At 36.6% G+C, this 14,969-nt stretch overlaps 1 protein-coding gene across 1 annotated transcript; it reads right to left on the bottom strand.

Moving 5' to 3' along the window:
* Positions 1 to 3,030: 3,030 nt before the first annotated feature.
* On the bottom strand, positions 3,031 to 5,426 carry LOC113348327 (pentatricopeptide repeat-containing protein At4g19890-like). The gene has a single exon (XM_026592049.1). The coding sequence runs from the start codon at positions 5,347 to 5,349 to the stop codon at positions 3,163 to 3,165; it is 2,187 nt and encodes a 728-aa protein (XP_026447834.1). The 5' UTR covers positions 5,350 to 5,426; the 3' UTR covers positions 3,031 to 3,162.
* Positions 5,427 to 14,969: the final 9,543 nt, after the last annotated feature.

The raw sequence follows: 14,969 nt of genomic DNA on the forward strand, positions 1-14,969 counted from the left end.
GAAGCATGGTGGGATGTCAGGACCTTAGTCCCACATTGGTAAATAGGGCTTAATTAGGTAGTTTGTAAGTCAATGGGATCCCTCATCTAGTCAACCGGTTTAACCAATTTTCGAGTTGAGTTTTACCCATGGGTTTATGATGAGTTTGGGTTGGTACCTCAACATACTTTTTTTTAATCTTCATCGTACAAATTCATTTTCATTTGCATTTCCTCTGAATCGGGATCCGTACTTGCAAAGAAAAACTTGATTTGTATAAAAAAAGGTGTGATTTGAGAAAAGAGAACGATGAGTAATTCGATTTATATCGAAGAATAAATAGTCCTTGAGCAAAGTAGTTGTTGGCGGAAAAGGTATGGTAGTGAAGCTGATGTTCTGTCGCGCAAGTTCAGCCGCACGTCAAATCTTCTATCGCCATCTGGGCTTTACCAGAGTGGAGAAACGAGTTAGCCCACACACCTGGCTTCGAAAAGAACGATTTTTTGGGGACCATGGTTTTTTTGGAGGGACCATGGTTCTATTTTTAGTAAGACATTTAGAAGTAAATCTAGGTCACCCCTTATCTAGATATTTATATTAATACCTAAACTACCCTCCTGATTAATTTTGGGTAATGATTAGTGAAATCATTAATGAAATGATTAAGCTAAAGAAGTAGAATTATTGAGAGAGTAAAGTTAGAGAAGATGAAAAGGAAAAACAAGGGAAATAAAAATAAATAAATTGAGTTCACTAATCTTGAGTATTCAAGTGATGATTCAATTGATGATAACACATCTGAATCTTCATCTCCTTCCTCTCCTAGAGTATTGGTTAATCTTCACAGTGATTCAAATATGAGTTATTTCTTAGATGGTGATTGTATTCTTCCCCAAACTCAATCTCAAGATGAAAATGATGGATTTTACCAACCACAACCGGAGGAAGAGCATTTGGGTCATTAGGTATGCTTCAAACTTAGATAATGTTGGTTTAATTGCTCCAAACTTTCAAAAAAATGAAAATTTTTATGTAGATTTGGGCCAGTTCGGTTACCATATGTCAAGAACATGTAACCGAACACACCTGAAAGTGTAGTTCGGTTACGTTTTCCAAACACGCAGGTTACCGAACTCGCTTGTTAATGGAGGTTTTGGTCGTACAGTGTAATGTTCGGTTTGACCGCAGTGTAACCGAACTTTAGGGTCTAGAAGTTCGGTTGCTTTGCAAACAATAACTAACCGAACTTTACGTGAAAATAAAATTTTACCAACTGTACATAGTTCGGTTGGTCCGCAAACTTCATACCAACCAACTATCCAACCGAACTTTACACTAAAAAAAATTATTCCAAGTGTAAGAAGTTCGGTTGGTTCGCAAACTTTTATCCAAAAGCGTATCTAACCGAACTCACCGATAAAAAAAAAAACAAATTTACAATGCTATATTCGGTTACCTAGTGTAAAATGGTAGGTAACCGAACTTTGAACTTAACAATTTATTTGGGTACATCTTGTGTGTTCGGTTACATATCAAATTGCTCTACCAACCGAACTTAAAGTTCAGTGATATCCTTATTTTGCGAAGGAACCGAACTTATGGACTTGTGTTGTTCTAATACAAGGAGTTCGGTTAAAAGTATTTTTTTCGAGAGTTCGGTTAAGAAAAAATTAATTCGTGATAACCGAACTTTTTGTGACGAAACCGAACGTTTTGCGACGTAACCGAACTAAAAGTTCGACTGAGACTTGTTTTTTGCGACGTAACCGAACTTTTCTCTGGAAAAAAAAACCTCCATTAAACCTCTCTGCAACTTCCATTTTCAACTCATTTTGGTGATTACTTCTCATTTATTCAACCAAAAACGAATGACAAGTAATGGGTTTGTGAGAATATCTTTGTTAATGTTTTAAATTAAGCTATATATAGAGGTGATGGTGGTTGGTGGTGGTGGTAATCAGAGGTGGTGGTGGTAATGGGTGGTTGGTGGTGGTGATAATCGGAGGTGGTGGTGGTGGTGGGAGGAGGTGGTGGTTATATTTATATACATATAGGTGGTTATTAGGTTGGTTTTAAATTAAATTAGAATAAGGATAGGTTAGTCATTTCAACGCTTTAGGACACCTCTTATAACTATAGGAAAGGTGGCCTAATAAAACCATGGTCCCCTCAAAAAAACCATGATCCCTAAAAAAAAATCACTTTCAAAATGTTCCATCTGGGCTTTACCAGAGTGGAGAAACGAGTAGCCCACCCACCTGGCTTCGAAAATGTTCTCATTTGTACGTCACCCCAAATACAGTATATACTTTCTTTTTTCAGGCAAAAGTAGAAAAGTAAAAAACCCATGGATGGAGCATGAGATTATCGGGGTGGATGGTATAATGGTAGGCTTTTCGTTCGACAGTGTTCTAGAAGTGTTTTTTTTAGTCTATATAAACAAGAGTTCGATTTGAACACGGCAGTTGATTTTATTGTCAAAGCTGAAAAATCAAGCCAACACCTGAATATATAAATAACCTTTTAAGGCTCATTCAACAAACTACTCTAACTCCATAATCAGAACTTTTATATTTTTCTGGACTCTAAAAAACAACTAGCCTCACTTCCTCTTCAGTAAACCTTATTTTTTCTGTAGCTAAAAGTGATCATCGCCAGGATTTCGGTGTCTAAAAAGGTATGGAAAGAAACAACTCGTATAGTGCATCATGGGCTGATCAATGGGATTACAACAACCCGGATCCTGTATATGAAAACAAGAAGAAGAACAGGAAATTTCTGACCCTTGGTGGTGGTGGTGATGGAACTAACAAATATGGGAAAAAAGTTGGAGATGGTTTGGAAAAGACTAAAGAAGTGGCGATAACAAGTGCTAAGAAAGTTAAAGAAGGTGCAACTTTCGGGTTTCAGTGGCTCAAAGAAAAATACAATAAGAGAACCCAAAAACACTAGGACTATTTTTTCTTGATCCTTAATGGATATGATTGTTTCTGTAGTGATTTCTTGATTTTAGTTTGTCTTTCTTGTACAAATTCATATTTTGAATATATATAACAGTAAATAAATCAATTTTTATGTAGTAAATAAATTTTGCATCTAACTCCAGTCAAAACAATGAGTTTAAAATGCAGCTCAAATACAGTATGTATATGTTAGGACTACTTTTAACATCATGTTTTACCTTCAGCTAGCTTTAACAAACGGTAGAGATTCTCTTGGGGGTCTCTCCACACTGTGAGGAACAACTGCAACAGAAAAACCTTCTTTAGAGATCCTTTCTGAAATTCCTGAAGCAATCGAATACTTATTACTTTCGTAGCAGGCAGTCTTGAATGCTGCGTAAATAACAGGATCGGCATTCCGATCTTTATCCAATAGTTTATGATAGAATTCAGCAGCCATTTCAACTTTCCCTTCACAACAAAGTTTCCTTACCAATGTTTTTCCTGTTCTAATCCACAACCTCGTATCTAACTTATCCAAAACAGCCATTGCTGTAACCGAATCTTCTAGCTTACAATACTCGTAAGCTACTGTTATTGGAGTAACTTCACAAGGAGATAATCCTTTGTCTACCATGGAATCATAAAGAATTCGCGCCTCTTTCAGCTTTGATTCCTTACAAAGACCGCTTATTAAAGCCCCATATGTAAGTGAATCAGCTGCAGGGCCCTTCTTTGACATTCTTTGAAAGATGTCCAATGCTAAACCAGAATTTCCATCTCTACAATACCCACATACCAATGACGTATAAGATTGTTTCGTTGGAACCATACCCTGATTAAGGGCTTCCTTTAAGAACCTTTCTCCCTCTTTCACATCTCTTTGCCTGCAAAATGCTCCGATTAAGGAATTGTAAGTATGAATGTCAGGACAACAGCCTGCAGTGATCATTTTACTGAAAACCTCCATGGCTTTCGTAGTGTCAGATCTTCGACAATGCTCAGAAATTAGTATGGTGTATGTGATGTGATCAGCTCGAAGTCCTCTTTCAAATGCAATTTCAAGCATCCTATAAGCCTCCTGTAAATCACCCTTTTTGCATAGACCATTAACGAGTGAATTGTAAGTACATATATTGGGGTTACAACCTTCTTCCACCATTTGTTCCATCAACTCATTCACTCTAAAAAAATTGCCTACTTTAGCGTGCCCGTCAATGAGAGTAGTATAAGTATTAGTATTTGGGGCCAATTCTTGTTCCTGCATTCTCCTAAATAACATTTCAGCTCTATCTAGTTTCTTCTCTTTGCAATAGCCACTGATCATTGCTGTAAAAGTATGAACATTCCGCTTGTAATTCTCACTTCTAACGAGCTTCAAAAACAACTTATATGCTTTCTCTGTCCAACCTTTCTTGCATAAACCATCAATCAAAGCTGTATGTGTATAAACATTTGGTTTCCAACCTCTTTTCCCCATTTCTTCTAAAACTTCAAAAGCTTGTTTAATACTTCCTCGTTTACATAACTGGTTAACCAAAGCACTGTAATTTATCACATTTGGAGGAGAACCCATCTCACACATTCTCTCAAAAACCCTGAAAACTCTATCTACTGATCCTTTCTTACAAAACAAATCTACCATTGCAGTACATGCAACATTATCCAATACAAACCCCTTCTCCATCATTTCATTAACCCACTTTTCAACTACTGAAATACTAATACCCTCTCTACAATGACCAATTATCATAGTCCTATAAGTGCAAGCATTAGGAGAAGCACCTCTATCAGACATTTCAACAAACACATTCTCTGCTAACTTCATTAAACTAGATTCAACAACAAACCTCAGTATACAATTCAATGTATGAACATTTGGAGGTAAACCCAGGTTATGAATCTCAAAAACCATGTTAATAGCATAATCCAATTTACCAATCTCATAAAAACTGGCAACCATATATCTTAAAACTTCATGAGCTTTATCAGGATGACCAGACTGGATAAATGAAGAAGCAGTAGTGATATAAAAACGCATAAAATGGCGGTATTGAGGAATTCTAATTGCCCAATAAAAGAAACTCAAAGCTACCATAGGACCTGAATTATTGATTAGAGAAGCAATGACTGTAATTGCTTGTTCTGGGGTTAAAACAGATGGATCAATTTGAAGATTCAAAAGCTTGGGCATTGTTGATGATGAGTCAGATTGATATGAACTGTAAGATTGATTTACTAGATTGCAGATTGTTGTGATAGAAGTTTCACTTTGAGTTAATTCTGTTTGTGGTGGCAGCGGTGGTTGGGAAGAGAAGGAGGATATGAAGATGAAGAAAGGGTTGTGGTATTTTGATAATGATGATGAAGAAGAAGGCCATAATAATTTGTATTGAAGTAATCGAAGTGTTGAAGGACAGGAAAGCATGGAAAACTGAAATCAGAAGATAAATTTCTAAAAACATTAGCTGGGAACACAAAAGTTGCAGTATGAAAAAGAACGAGTTTTTTTCCTTTTCTTTTGAGGGCATGGGCTTGCTGCCGGAGATGATAGTACGAATTTTGGCCCCGTAGACCCCACCACATACACCTTGTCTTCGTCCTGGAGGTTCAGTACTTCAGTGTCGTCACTTTTTTTATATATAGAAAAACTCGGGCGAAAAAAGAGCCCAAGGCCAATACATTATATACATACTGTTGGGGGTGCTGTGCCACTAGTCCTGCCAACATTGTTCTTACAAGATAGTGCAATATTAAGAGTATATCTAAATTCTGAAATTTATAGGTAACTTTGAGACTAATTAAAAATAAAAGTAACCGAGTTGATTCTGGTGGCATTGTCTTCTTCTTCAGAGCTTATTTTTTCATGATAGCTCAGGTGAAATCTTCTTTTGACAACTTTGTGATACAGTAACTTAAAACGGACCAGGATTTCCATGGATTCATCCTGTATTTCTACATTAGTGTGTTGCATTTCTTTGTCTCATTCAAAAGATAAGTCTGCTCATCCTGTTGCTCCCCAAACTCCAGAGTATCCTGGATGTCCTCTGATACCAATGGGGTTTCCTGCAAAATCCAATAATAGTTAGAGAAGAAAAATATATCAAACCCTCAGGGTCCTTGTGCGTGCATATCTTTATGATTATGCCATAATCCACTCTAGGATACTGGTTCAGAGAGTAAGGAGCACTGTTATCTTTCACAGTTGTTTCAGGCTCTCCAGTATTTGGAGAGAAAGTAATCATAATATGGTCTGGTAAATGATGAATTATGTTATGATTGCATAAGTGTTTCCTTATACAGTTGGAGGCTTGCCTGGCATTTGGTTGAATATGACTGAAAACCAGGTCACACATAGCATTCCATATGAACCAGCATGCGGTAGCATAAGTATTGCAGTTTTTACTGGCAGCCCCAGGCAGATACCAGGATTTCAACCAGTCCATGAAGTTTGTAGTGTTATCAAACTGATCATGAGAGGGACCAATGATTTCCTGTCATACAGAAGTGGCAGCATGACAGTTTAGGAACATGTGTGTCATTGTTTTCTCCCCATTTTTGCATATTTGGCCTAAAGGATCAATGTAGTGCAGAATGCTAGCTGTTTTAGCATTGGTGGGTAGGATTTCATGTGCACATTTCCAAATAAAAATCTTAATAACTTGAGCAATATCCATATTCCAGATTGCTCCGCAATTTCTTGTTGTAGTATTATTTCTGTAGAGATTATCCATCTTGGCCTTGTAGAGGGATTTGACAGAGAACTTTCCTGTGTCATTTAGGTTTACTGAATCTTGTCTTCCTCCCCTAGGTGAGTATCCAGGGCTAGAATGTCCTGAGCAGTATGGGGATTGAAAGAGGTTTGTACCAGAATATCATCCCAATTTCCATTAGGTAAAAGAAGATTTTCAACTGTCTCAATGAAATGTGGGCAATTTGTAGGTTTGTTGAGTCTTGATGGGATATTTGGAATCCAGATATCATCCCAAATTTTGATCTTCCTACCATTACCAATTCTCCAGGCACAATGTTGTTGAATGTTGCTAATGACTTCTAAGATGCCTTTCCATATCCAGGAGTCTCAATCTTTTGGTTTGATGTCCATAATAAGCACATTTCTGCCAATTAGATACTTTGCATCCATTAGTTGGTACCAAAGAGAATCTTTATCCTTCTCTAGTCTCCAGACAATTTTGGTGATCATAGAGCTATTGAAGAGTTACATATCATGAAGCCTAATCCTCCCAGTTCTTTGGGTTTGCAAACTGCAGTCCAGGATTTTGGGTAGTAACCTTTGGGGTTTTCCAAGATTTTTCCCCAGAAGAAATCCCTTTGAAGTTTGTTGAGGTCCTGGCAGGTTTGTTTTGGAATCCTGAAGAAGTTCATATGGTAAATAATATTTGTATAAGTGACAGATATGATGAGGACTTCCCTCCCAACAGGATTTAAGGGGACATTTTTCAAGCTGGAGAGTCTTATCTTTAGCTTGTCAACACCAGGCTTGAAAGAGTTGATTTTGCTTTTGTGAGTAAATAGAAGGGAGCCTAAATAATTTTCATCTAGCTGAAGCACTTGAATACCCATAATGTTGATGATGGTAAGGATAAGATTTGGGTTAGCGTATTTACTGAAAAAGACTCCAGATTTGTTGAAGTTGATGAGCTGGCCAGAGGTTTCTCCATAAATATTTAGGATATCTATAATGTTCTGGGCTTCAATCTTGTTGGCTTTGCAAAAGAACATATAGTCATCAAGAAAAGGAATATGGTTGATGGAGGGTGCAGTCTTGCAGATCTTGATTCCAATGATAAGACCCAATTCCTCAGCATGAATGAGAGTTCCAGAAAGAGTTTCCATGCAGAAAAGGAAAATATAGGGAGATAAGGTGAAAAAGCAGGGGTCTGACAACCACACCCAATATTTCTCTTAGCAATCTGTATGGAAAAACTCCAATATACTTTCGAGAGAATCAACTAGATAATCAGACTCAATCTCAAGAAAAGTATATCCAAGAGTTTGTATCTTTGTTTCACAATGTAATAAGCAAATCAAACAAATAGAAATCTGTGAGCCTAATTATTATGTGAAACAACTGGAACGGTATCAAAGACCAATGTTCAAGGATCAATCAATTTCAATCAAAAACCAAAGGTTGGATTTACCAATTGATCGATTCGACGCACAACCTGTGATATTTCAATTATATAACAAAATATAATGCGGTAAAGAAATAACACAGACACCAGAAGTTTTGTTAACGAGGAAACCACAAATGCTGCAAAACCTGGGGACCTAGTCCCGATTTGAAAAACAAACTGTATTAAGTCGCTACAGACACTAGCCTACTACTAAGCTAACTTCAGACTGGAATGCAGTTGATCGCTAATCAATCTCACACTGATCAAGGTACAGTTGCGTTCCTTACGCCTCTTGAACCAAGTCGGATTCTGCGCACTTGATTCTCTTAGCCGATCTCACCCACAACAAAGAATTGCTACGACCCAAAGTCTAAGACTTGATAACAAATCTGTCTCTCACAGAACAGTTTATTGAATAGATAAATCTGTCTCCCACAGATATACCTATGAGTTCTGTTTCATCTTTTATTAAATCAAGGTGAACAGGAACCAATTGATATACCGGACTTATATCCCTTAAGAACAGCCTAGAAATATAAACCACCTCACAATAATCTTAATCGATTAACCAAACAAAATATTGTGGAATCACAAACGATGAGAGGAAGATGTTTGTGAATACTTTTCAATCTTTCCTACCGGAGAATAAATCTCGAGAAAATCTTGAAGAAGATAGTACTCAATCACGATAGAAAACAGCAAGATCAGAACACAACTACAGAGAAACAGTTGGGTCTGGTTCACAATCCCAATGAAGTCTTTAAGTCGTTAACCTACAAGGTTTCGTGAAAAACCTAAGGTTAAAGGAGAATCGACTCCAGCCGCAACAAATTTCACATAGGAGGTGTGGGGATTAGGTTTCCCAGTTGCTAGAGTTCTCCTTTATATAGTCTCCAAATCAGGGTTTGCAATCAATGTTACCTTGGTAACAAAGCGTTAAATATTCACCGTTAGATGAAAACTTGATTAGATTCAAGCTAATATATTTCAACCGTTAGATCGAACTTAGATTGTTATACACAAATGAAAATTACCGTCATTTAGATAAAGATAACCGTACCTAAACGTGTACACTTAGTTGGTTCAACAATAGTTAACCAATGGTTAGCCATATGAGCACTTTCATATCAACCTTATTCATCTTTATCACAACTAGTTCAAATGACTCAAATGAAACTAGTTAGAAAGTTGTTCAATTGTTCATATTATCATAGAAGTATACAAGACCCAATTGAAGCAAAATTGATTTTGATTCACTCGAATCATTTCATGGACATTATAGCCACGGTTTGTAAAAGATTGCATTCCTTATTATATAAATGTATTAGTTCATGAACAAACAGATTTTAGAAAATAACCTACTTAAGTATGCAAACAGGTACGCATACCTAAGTAGCCGGACTGAGTTTGGTTACGCTAGTATGCGTACGGGTACGCACACCATTTCACACTTCCAAACTCCAGCAGAAATTCATGGAACTTGAACTTCCGCCAGTACTCGTATGGGTACGCATACTTAGTTCCCTGACCTCCAACAACCAGCCAGTACGCGTACAAGTACGTATACCATGGTTCTCGGTTTTGGACTTTACACAAATGTGAATACAAACTATGTTTATATCCAAACATGGTTACAGTAGAACCCTCATTTCAATCATTGAAACATTCTTGGAAGACGACAATAGATGTGTCACACAAACTATTAGCTTCAAAGCAATTTTCAAGTGATCGAATGATCAATACGAAATATTCTGAGTATATATCAAATGACTGTCTCACACAAATCATGTAAGATGTTACAACGCGATTTTCACATGATTAATAAAAGATGAACTTTGTTAAAGCGAAAGCTTACCAACACAAATTTCGAGAAATAGATAAGCGAGATAAACTTGGCTCGAAATACCAAATATGCATAATTGAAGTCTATATAGCACTACGGCTTTTTATCTCAAATAGGAGATATAGTAGATAGACTTTTGAGTGATAGATGAGTTCAGGTTTCCACATACCTTTTGTTGATGATGTTCCATAAGTTCCCTTGAGTAGTTCTTCGTCTTCATTCGATAAATGTCGTGGAGTTTAAAGCTCAACTACACTTAGTATCCTAATCCGAAACTTAGCTATAAATAGAATAGAAATCAAGACTTATATAGTTTTGGAAACTAAACTTGACAAACACGCTTGAGATAGCAGCGCTTGCAAGTTCGACCAAGCAGTGCTCTAACAATCTCCCCCTTTGTCAATTTTAGTGACAAAACTATCAATACATATGAATTACAAAATAAATAGACTTTGTAGCTTCTCATCCAAATGCTTGATATCCTTGGTTCTTCAACATTAATCGAAATCTTCGTCACTTCCAAGTACTCAAATGATTCTAAATTTATTTAACTCAGCATCATCGTTGTTAAATATTCGTAGCTATAACAATGAGAAAACAATAGCTCTTAATCATTGTTATACAGTGTCATGGTATTATTACACAACATCAAAGTTCAATTGTATCACAACTTTGAAAACAATACTACGGTGATATGTATCACTTCCCCTAAGTCAATACTTCATCTCACATGAAAACCACCCCCCCTTACATAATGATCCGTAAACCATATGTATTTGTAGTGTGAACTACACATTAATTCTCCCCCTTTTTGTCAATATAAATTGGCAAAGCTATGAAAACTAGTGGGATCCTAATGAAATTTTCATAGAGATACTTCATGACAAAAAGAGAACAACATATCAACTTGTTTAGATGCAATTATATAACCGAAGATAAATGCATTCATCAAGGATTTTATAAAGATACAAGATAACCCATATAATATTCCACAGTCACACTCCCCACAAAGATATGGAAATTAGGCACAAGTTCAAATAAGAACTTTTCCCCATAAAATGTTATTCCCAAAGGAATAACAAGAGCGACCTTACTTTCACAAGAAAAGAAGGATTTAAAAGAATACTTTGATATTGAACAGAATTGTTATCTATGTAGAAAAATATACGAAATTGAAACAACACTACACTGGCGTTCTAAGCCTTGATTTCCCAAAAGATATGAATGAGTCCAGGGAAAAAGGATAGAGAAATAATGAACCAAAACAACACTTATAGACTGTTGTAAGTGTTGAAACGTAGCAGTATCAAAAGGTTTAGTGAGGATATCCGCCAATTGTTGTTCTGAAGGCAAAAATTCCATATTGATGATACAAAGAAAGGGTTGAGGAGTCACTCGCATTAGATAGAGATCTCTAACAAAATGATACCTTATATCAATGTGATTAGTTCTTGAGTGCTCAATAGGATTATCAGTGATGTGAGTCGCACTTGAGTTGTCACAAAAGATCTTCATTATACCAGAGTCAATTCCATAATCATGAAGCATTTGTTTCATCCATAGAATTTGAGTACAACACGAACCTGCAAAAATGTATTTTGCTTCGCATGTAAAAATGGATTGTGAGTTTTGTTTCTTGCTCTTCCAAGCCACAAGATTTAACCCAATATAGTAAAATCCCCTTGAAGTACTTTTTCCGTCTTCCACACATCCTTCCCAATCTGCATCTGAATAGGCAGTAAGATCAGTGTTAGTATCAAAAGTATAGGATAGACCATACCCGCTAGTATGTTGAATATATCGTATGATCCTCTTTGCATCTCCAAAATGAGATTCCTTTGGATTAGCCTGAAATCTAGCACAACAACCAACACTAAAGGCAATATCAGGTCTAGTATCTTTAAGATATAAAAGGATTCCAATGATAGATCGATAAAGTTTTTGATCCACATTTACTCCTTTCTCATCTCGATGTAATTTACCAGTAGTGGGGATAGGCGTCAGTTTTGTAATTGACTTATCAAGAATGAACCTTGATACAAGATCCTTGGCATATTTTTCTTAAGATAAGTAAATTCCATCCTTATGTTGTTGAATTTGTAATCCTCAAAAGAACTTTAATTCACCAACATTGCTCATTTCAAATTCCTTGCCAAGAGAGACTTAAATTTCTTTTACAAGTTTCTCAGAAGTTGATCCATAGATGATATCATCTACATATACTTGAGTAATGACAACATCTTTCCCACTCCATTGGTTAAACAAGGTTTTATCAGCTCCTCCTCTCGAAAAACCTTTCATAAGAAGGGAAGTAGTTAGTTGTTCGAACCAGGCACGAGGTGCTTGTTTTAACCCATATAATGCCTTTTTGAGCTTAAGGACATGATCTGGGAAATCAGGATTTTCAAAATCCTTAGGTTGAGCGACATAGACCTCTTCCTTTAAATTTCCGCTTAGAAACGCGGATTTTATGTCCATTTGAAACAGCTTAACCTTAAGAAAACAAGCATGGTCTAATAACAACCGAATGGACTCAAGGCGTGCCACAAGAGCAAAGGTTTCTTCAAAGTCGAACCTTCAGTCTGTGAATATCCTTGAGCGGCAAGTCTAGCTTAATTTCTGACAATTGTACCAAATTCATCAGACTTGTTCTTGAATATCCATTTGGTACCAACAATATTGATATTGGAAGGACAAGGTACTATCTCCCATACATCTTGTCTTTGAAATTGATTTAACTCTTCATACGTTGCATTCACCCAAAAGGGATCGCTAAGAGCTTCATCAATATTTCTCGGTTCTACTTGTGAAAGATAACAACCAAAATTGCAAATATTTTGAAGTTGTCCTCTTGTCTTTGCAGTAGAATCGCTTCCTCCAATAATACTGTTGGGAACCATGATTCCTTTGAACCCAGAGATGTCTTGGAGGGACACGTTCTTGTTCAACAGCAGTAGCCTGATCAATGCTTTTCTCCTCGTCACTAGAAATATCAGGATCAGTAACCGTTGGGACAACTTCAACTGATCCTGTGATTTCTTTGACTTTCTCAATTGTCTTAGTTGGAGGCAATTCAGCAGGAGGATCATCATGATGAAAGTTACTTAGATCATCAATGATGACGTTGGAAGATTCCATCATGACTTGGGTTCTGAGATTAGAATCTCGAAAACCACGACTATCAGAAGCATAGCCAAGAAAGATACCTTCATCACTTTTAGTATCAAATTTCCCTCTCTGTTCTCGATCTTTCAGAATGTAACACTTACTTCCGAACACTCTGAGATAATGTAAGTTGGGTTTCCTACCGTACCACAACTCATAAGGAGTGTTTAGGGTTTTCGACCGTAGGTAGACACGGTTGATCAAATAGCATGCTGTGAAAACAGCTTCTCCCCAAAATCTTACAGGTAAGTTTTTGTTATGGAACATTACCCTGGCCATTTCCGGAATGTTCCTATTCTTTATTTCTGCAACTCCATTAGCTTGAATGAGTAATAGGTGGTGAGTATTATTGAATAATCCCCAGTTTGTCACAAAATCCAAACACCTTAGTGTCTTTTAATTCAGTTCCACAGTCGCTTCTAATTTTCTTTAGTTTGCGACCTTGTTCATTTTGGATTCTATTAACAATAATCTTGAATTCATCAAGGGTTTAATTCTTATGAGCTAAAAAATCCATCCAAGTGAATCTGGTGTAATCATCTACCATAACTAAAGCATACTTCTTACCAGCAACAGTAGGTCGTTGAATTGGTTTGAAGAGATCCATATGAATTAAATCAAGTAGATCTTTAGTGAGAATATCTCGAGATGATTTATATATGATGAACTTTCATTTGTTTACCCTTTTGACAAGCACCACGGACACCATCAATCTTTGCATTGATTTTGGGAACGCCTCTAAAAAGTTGTTTATTAATTATCTTAGTTAGAAGGCGATAATTGATGTGACCAAAACTCTCATGCCAAAGATGTGTAGATTCCACCTTAGTCAAATTGCAATAGTTACTGAACTGAGTATCAAGAAGATAACAATTATTTTTACCACGAGTTCCCTGAAAAATTACTTTTCCAGTTTTGTCCACAATGTCACATCCATTTGCATTGAAGACAATTCTATGTCCTTTGTCACAAATTTGACTAATGGAAAGAAGGTTTGCATTCATACCTTTAACGTATACTACATCATGGATTTCAGGAACGCCGGGAAGTTTGATCGTCCCCTTCTTGCTTATGTAGAAACAACTCTCATCTCAGAAAGTTACAGGACCTCTTTAAAAGTCGCTTGAATTGACTAACCACGAGAGATCACCAGTCATGTGTCGGATACATCCACTGTCAAGAAACCATTGAAAGAGCGATGTTGATTTTAGAGAAAAAGCTCCCATACTAACACTACTATCCCGTTTAGAATCTCTTGTTAGTTTTGTACACCTTTTTAGAGAAGTAAATAGTTGTCCAACTTTCTTATGAAGATTACTTGCAACCTTTAAACTTTTCCGGAAAGATGTACAAGTATGTTGAAAGTGATTGTGAGAGTCACAGAACATACATGGACCAACATCTTTAATCTTGTTTGAGTAGTTCTGAGTCCCATCAGGTTTCACAAAGCCTAAACCTCGTTTGTCACTTGACTTGTGACCATTCTTCAGGGAAGAAATAGAGAAGTTATTCAAATCCATTGAAGGAACTTTGACAGACTTCAAATCCTTTTACATTGCAATTTCTGCAACAAGATCAGAATTGATCCGGATTTGTTCATCTAACTTTTTCCAGAGAATAACAAGCTCATCAGAACTTTCTCTAAGATTAGAGTTAAATCCTGGTGCGTTTATAGATACTTTGTTGTCCATATAGTCAGATCGCTATAAACACTACTTATGAGGTCTTAAACGTGTTTTCCTGCTCTGATACCAATTGAGAAAGAGGGGGTCAAACAACCACAGCCAATATTTATCTTAGCAATCTGTGTGGACAAACTCCAATATACTTTCGAGAGAACCAACTAGACAGTCAGACTCAATCTCGAGAAAAGTATATCCAAGAGTTCGTATCTCTGTTTCA

This window comes from Papaver somniferum, chromosome 2 (genome assembly GCF_003573695.1).
Source record: "Papaver somniferum cultivar HN1 chromosome 2, ASM357369v1, whole genome shotgun sequence".
Classification (NCBI taxonomy): Eukaryota; Viridiplantae; Streptophyta; class Magnoliopsida; order Ranunculales; family Papaveraceae; genus Papaver; species Papaver somniferum.

What these genes read in the sequence shown, in the direction of transcription:
- LOC113348327 (XM_026592049.1), bottom strand. Translation starts at nt 5,349, where the DNA reads ATGCTTTCCTGTCCTTCAACACTTCGATTACTTCAATACAAATTATTA.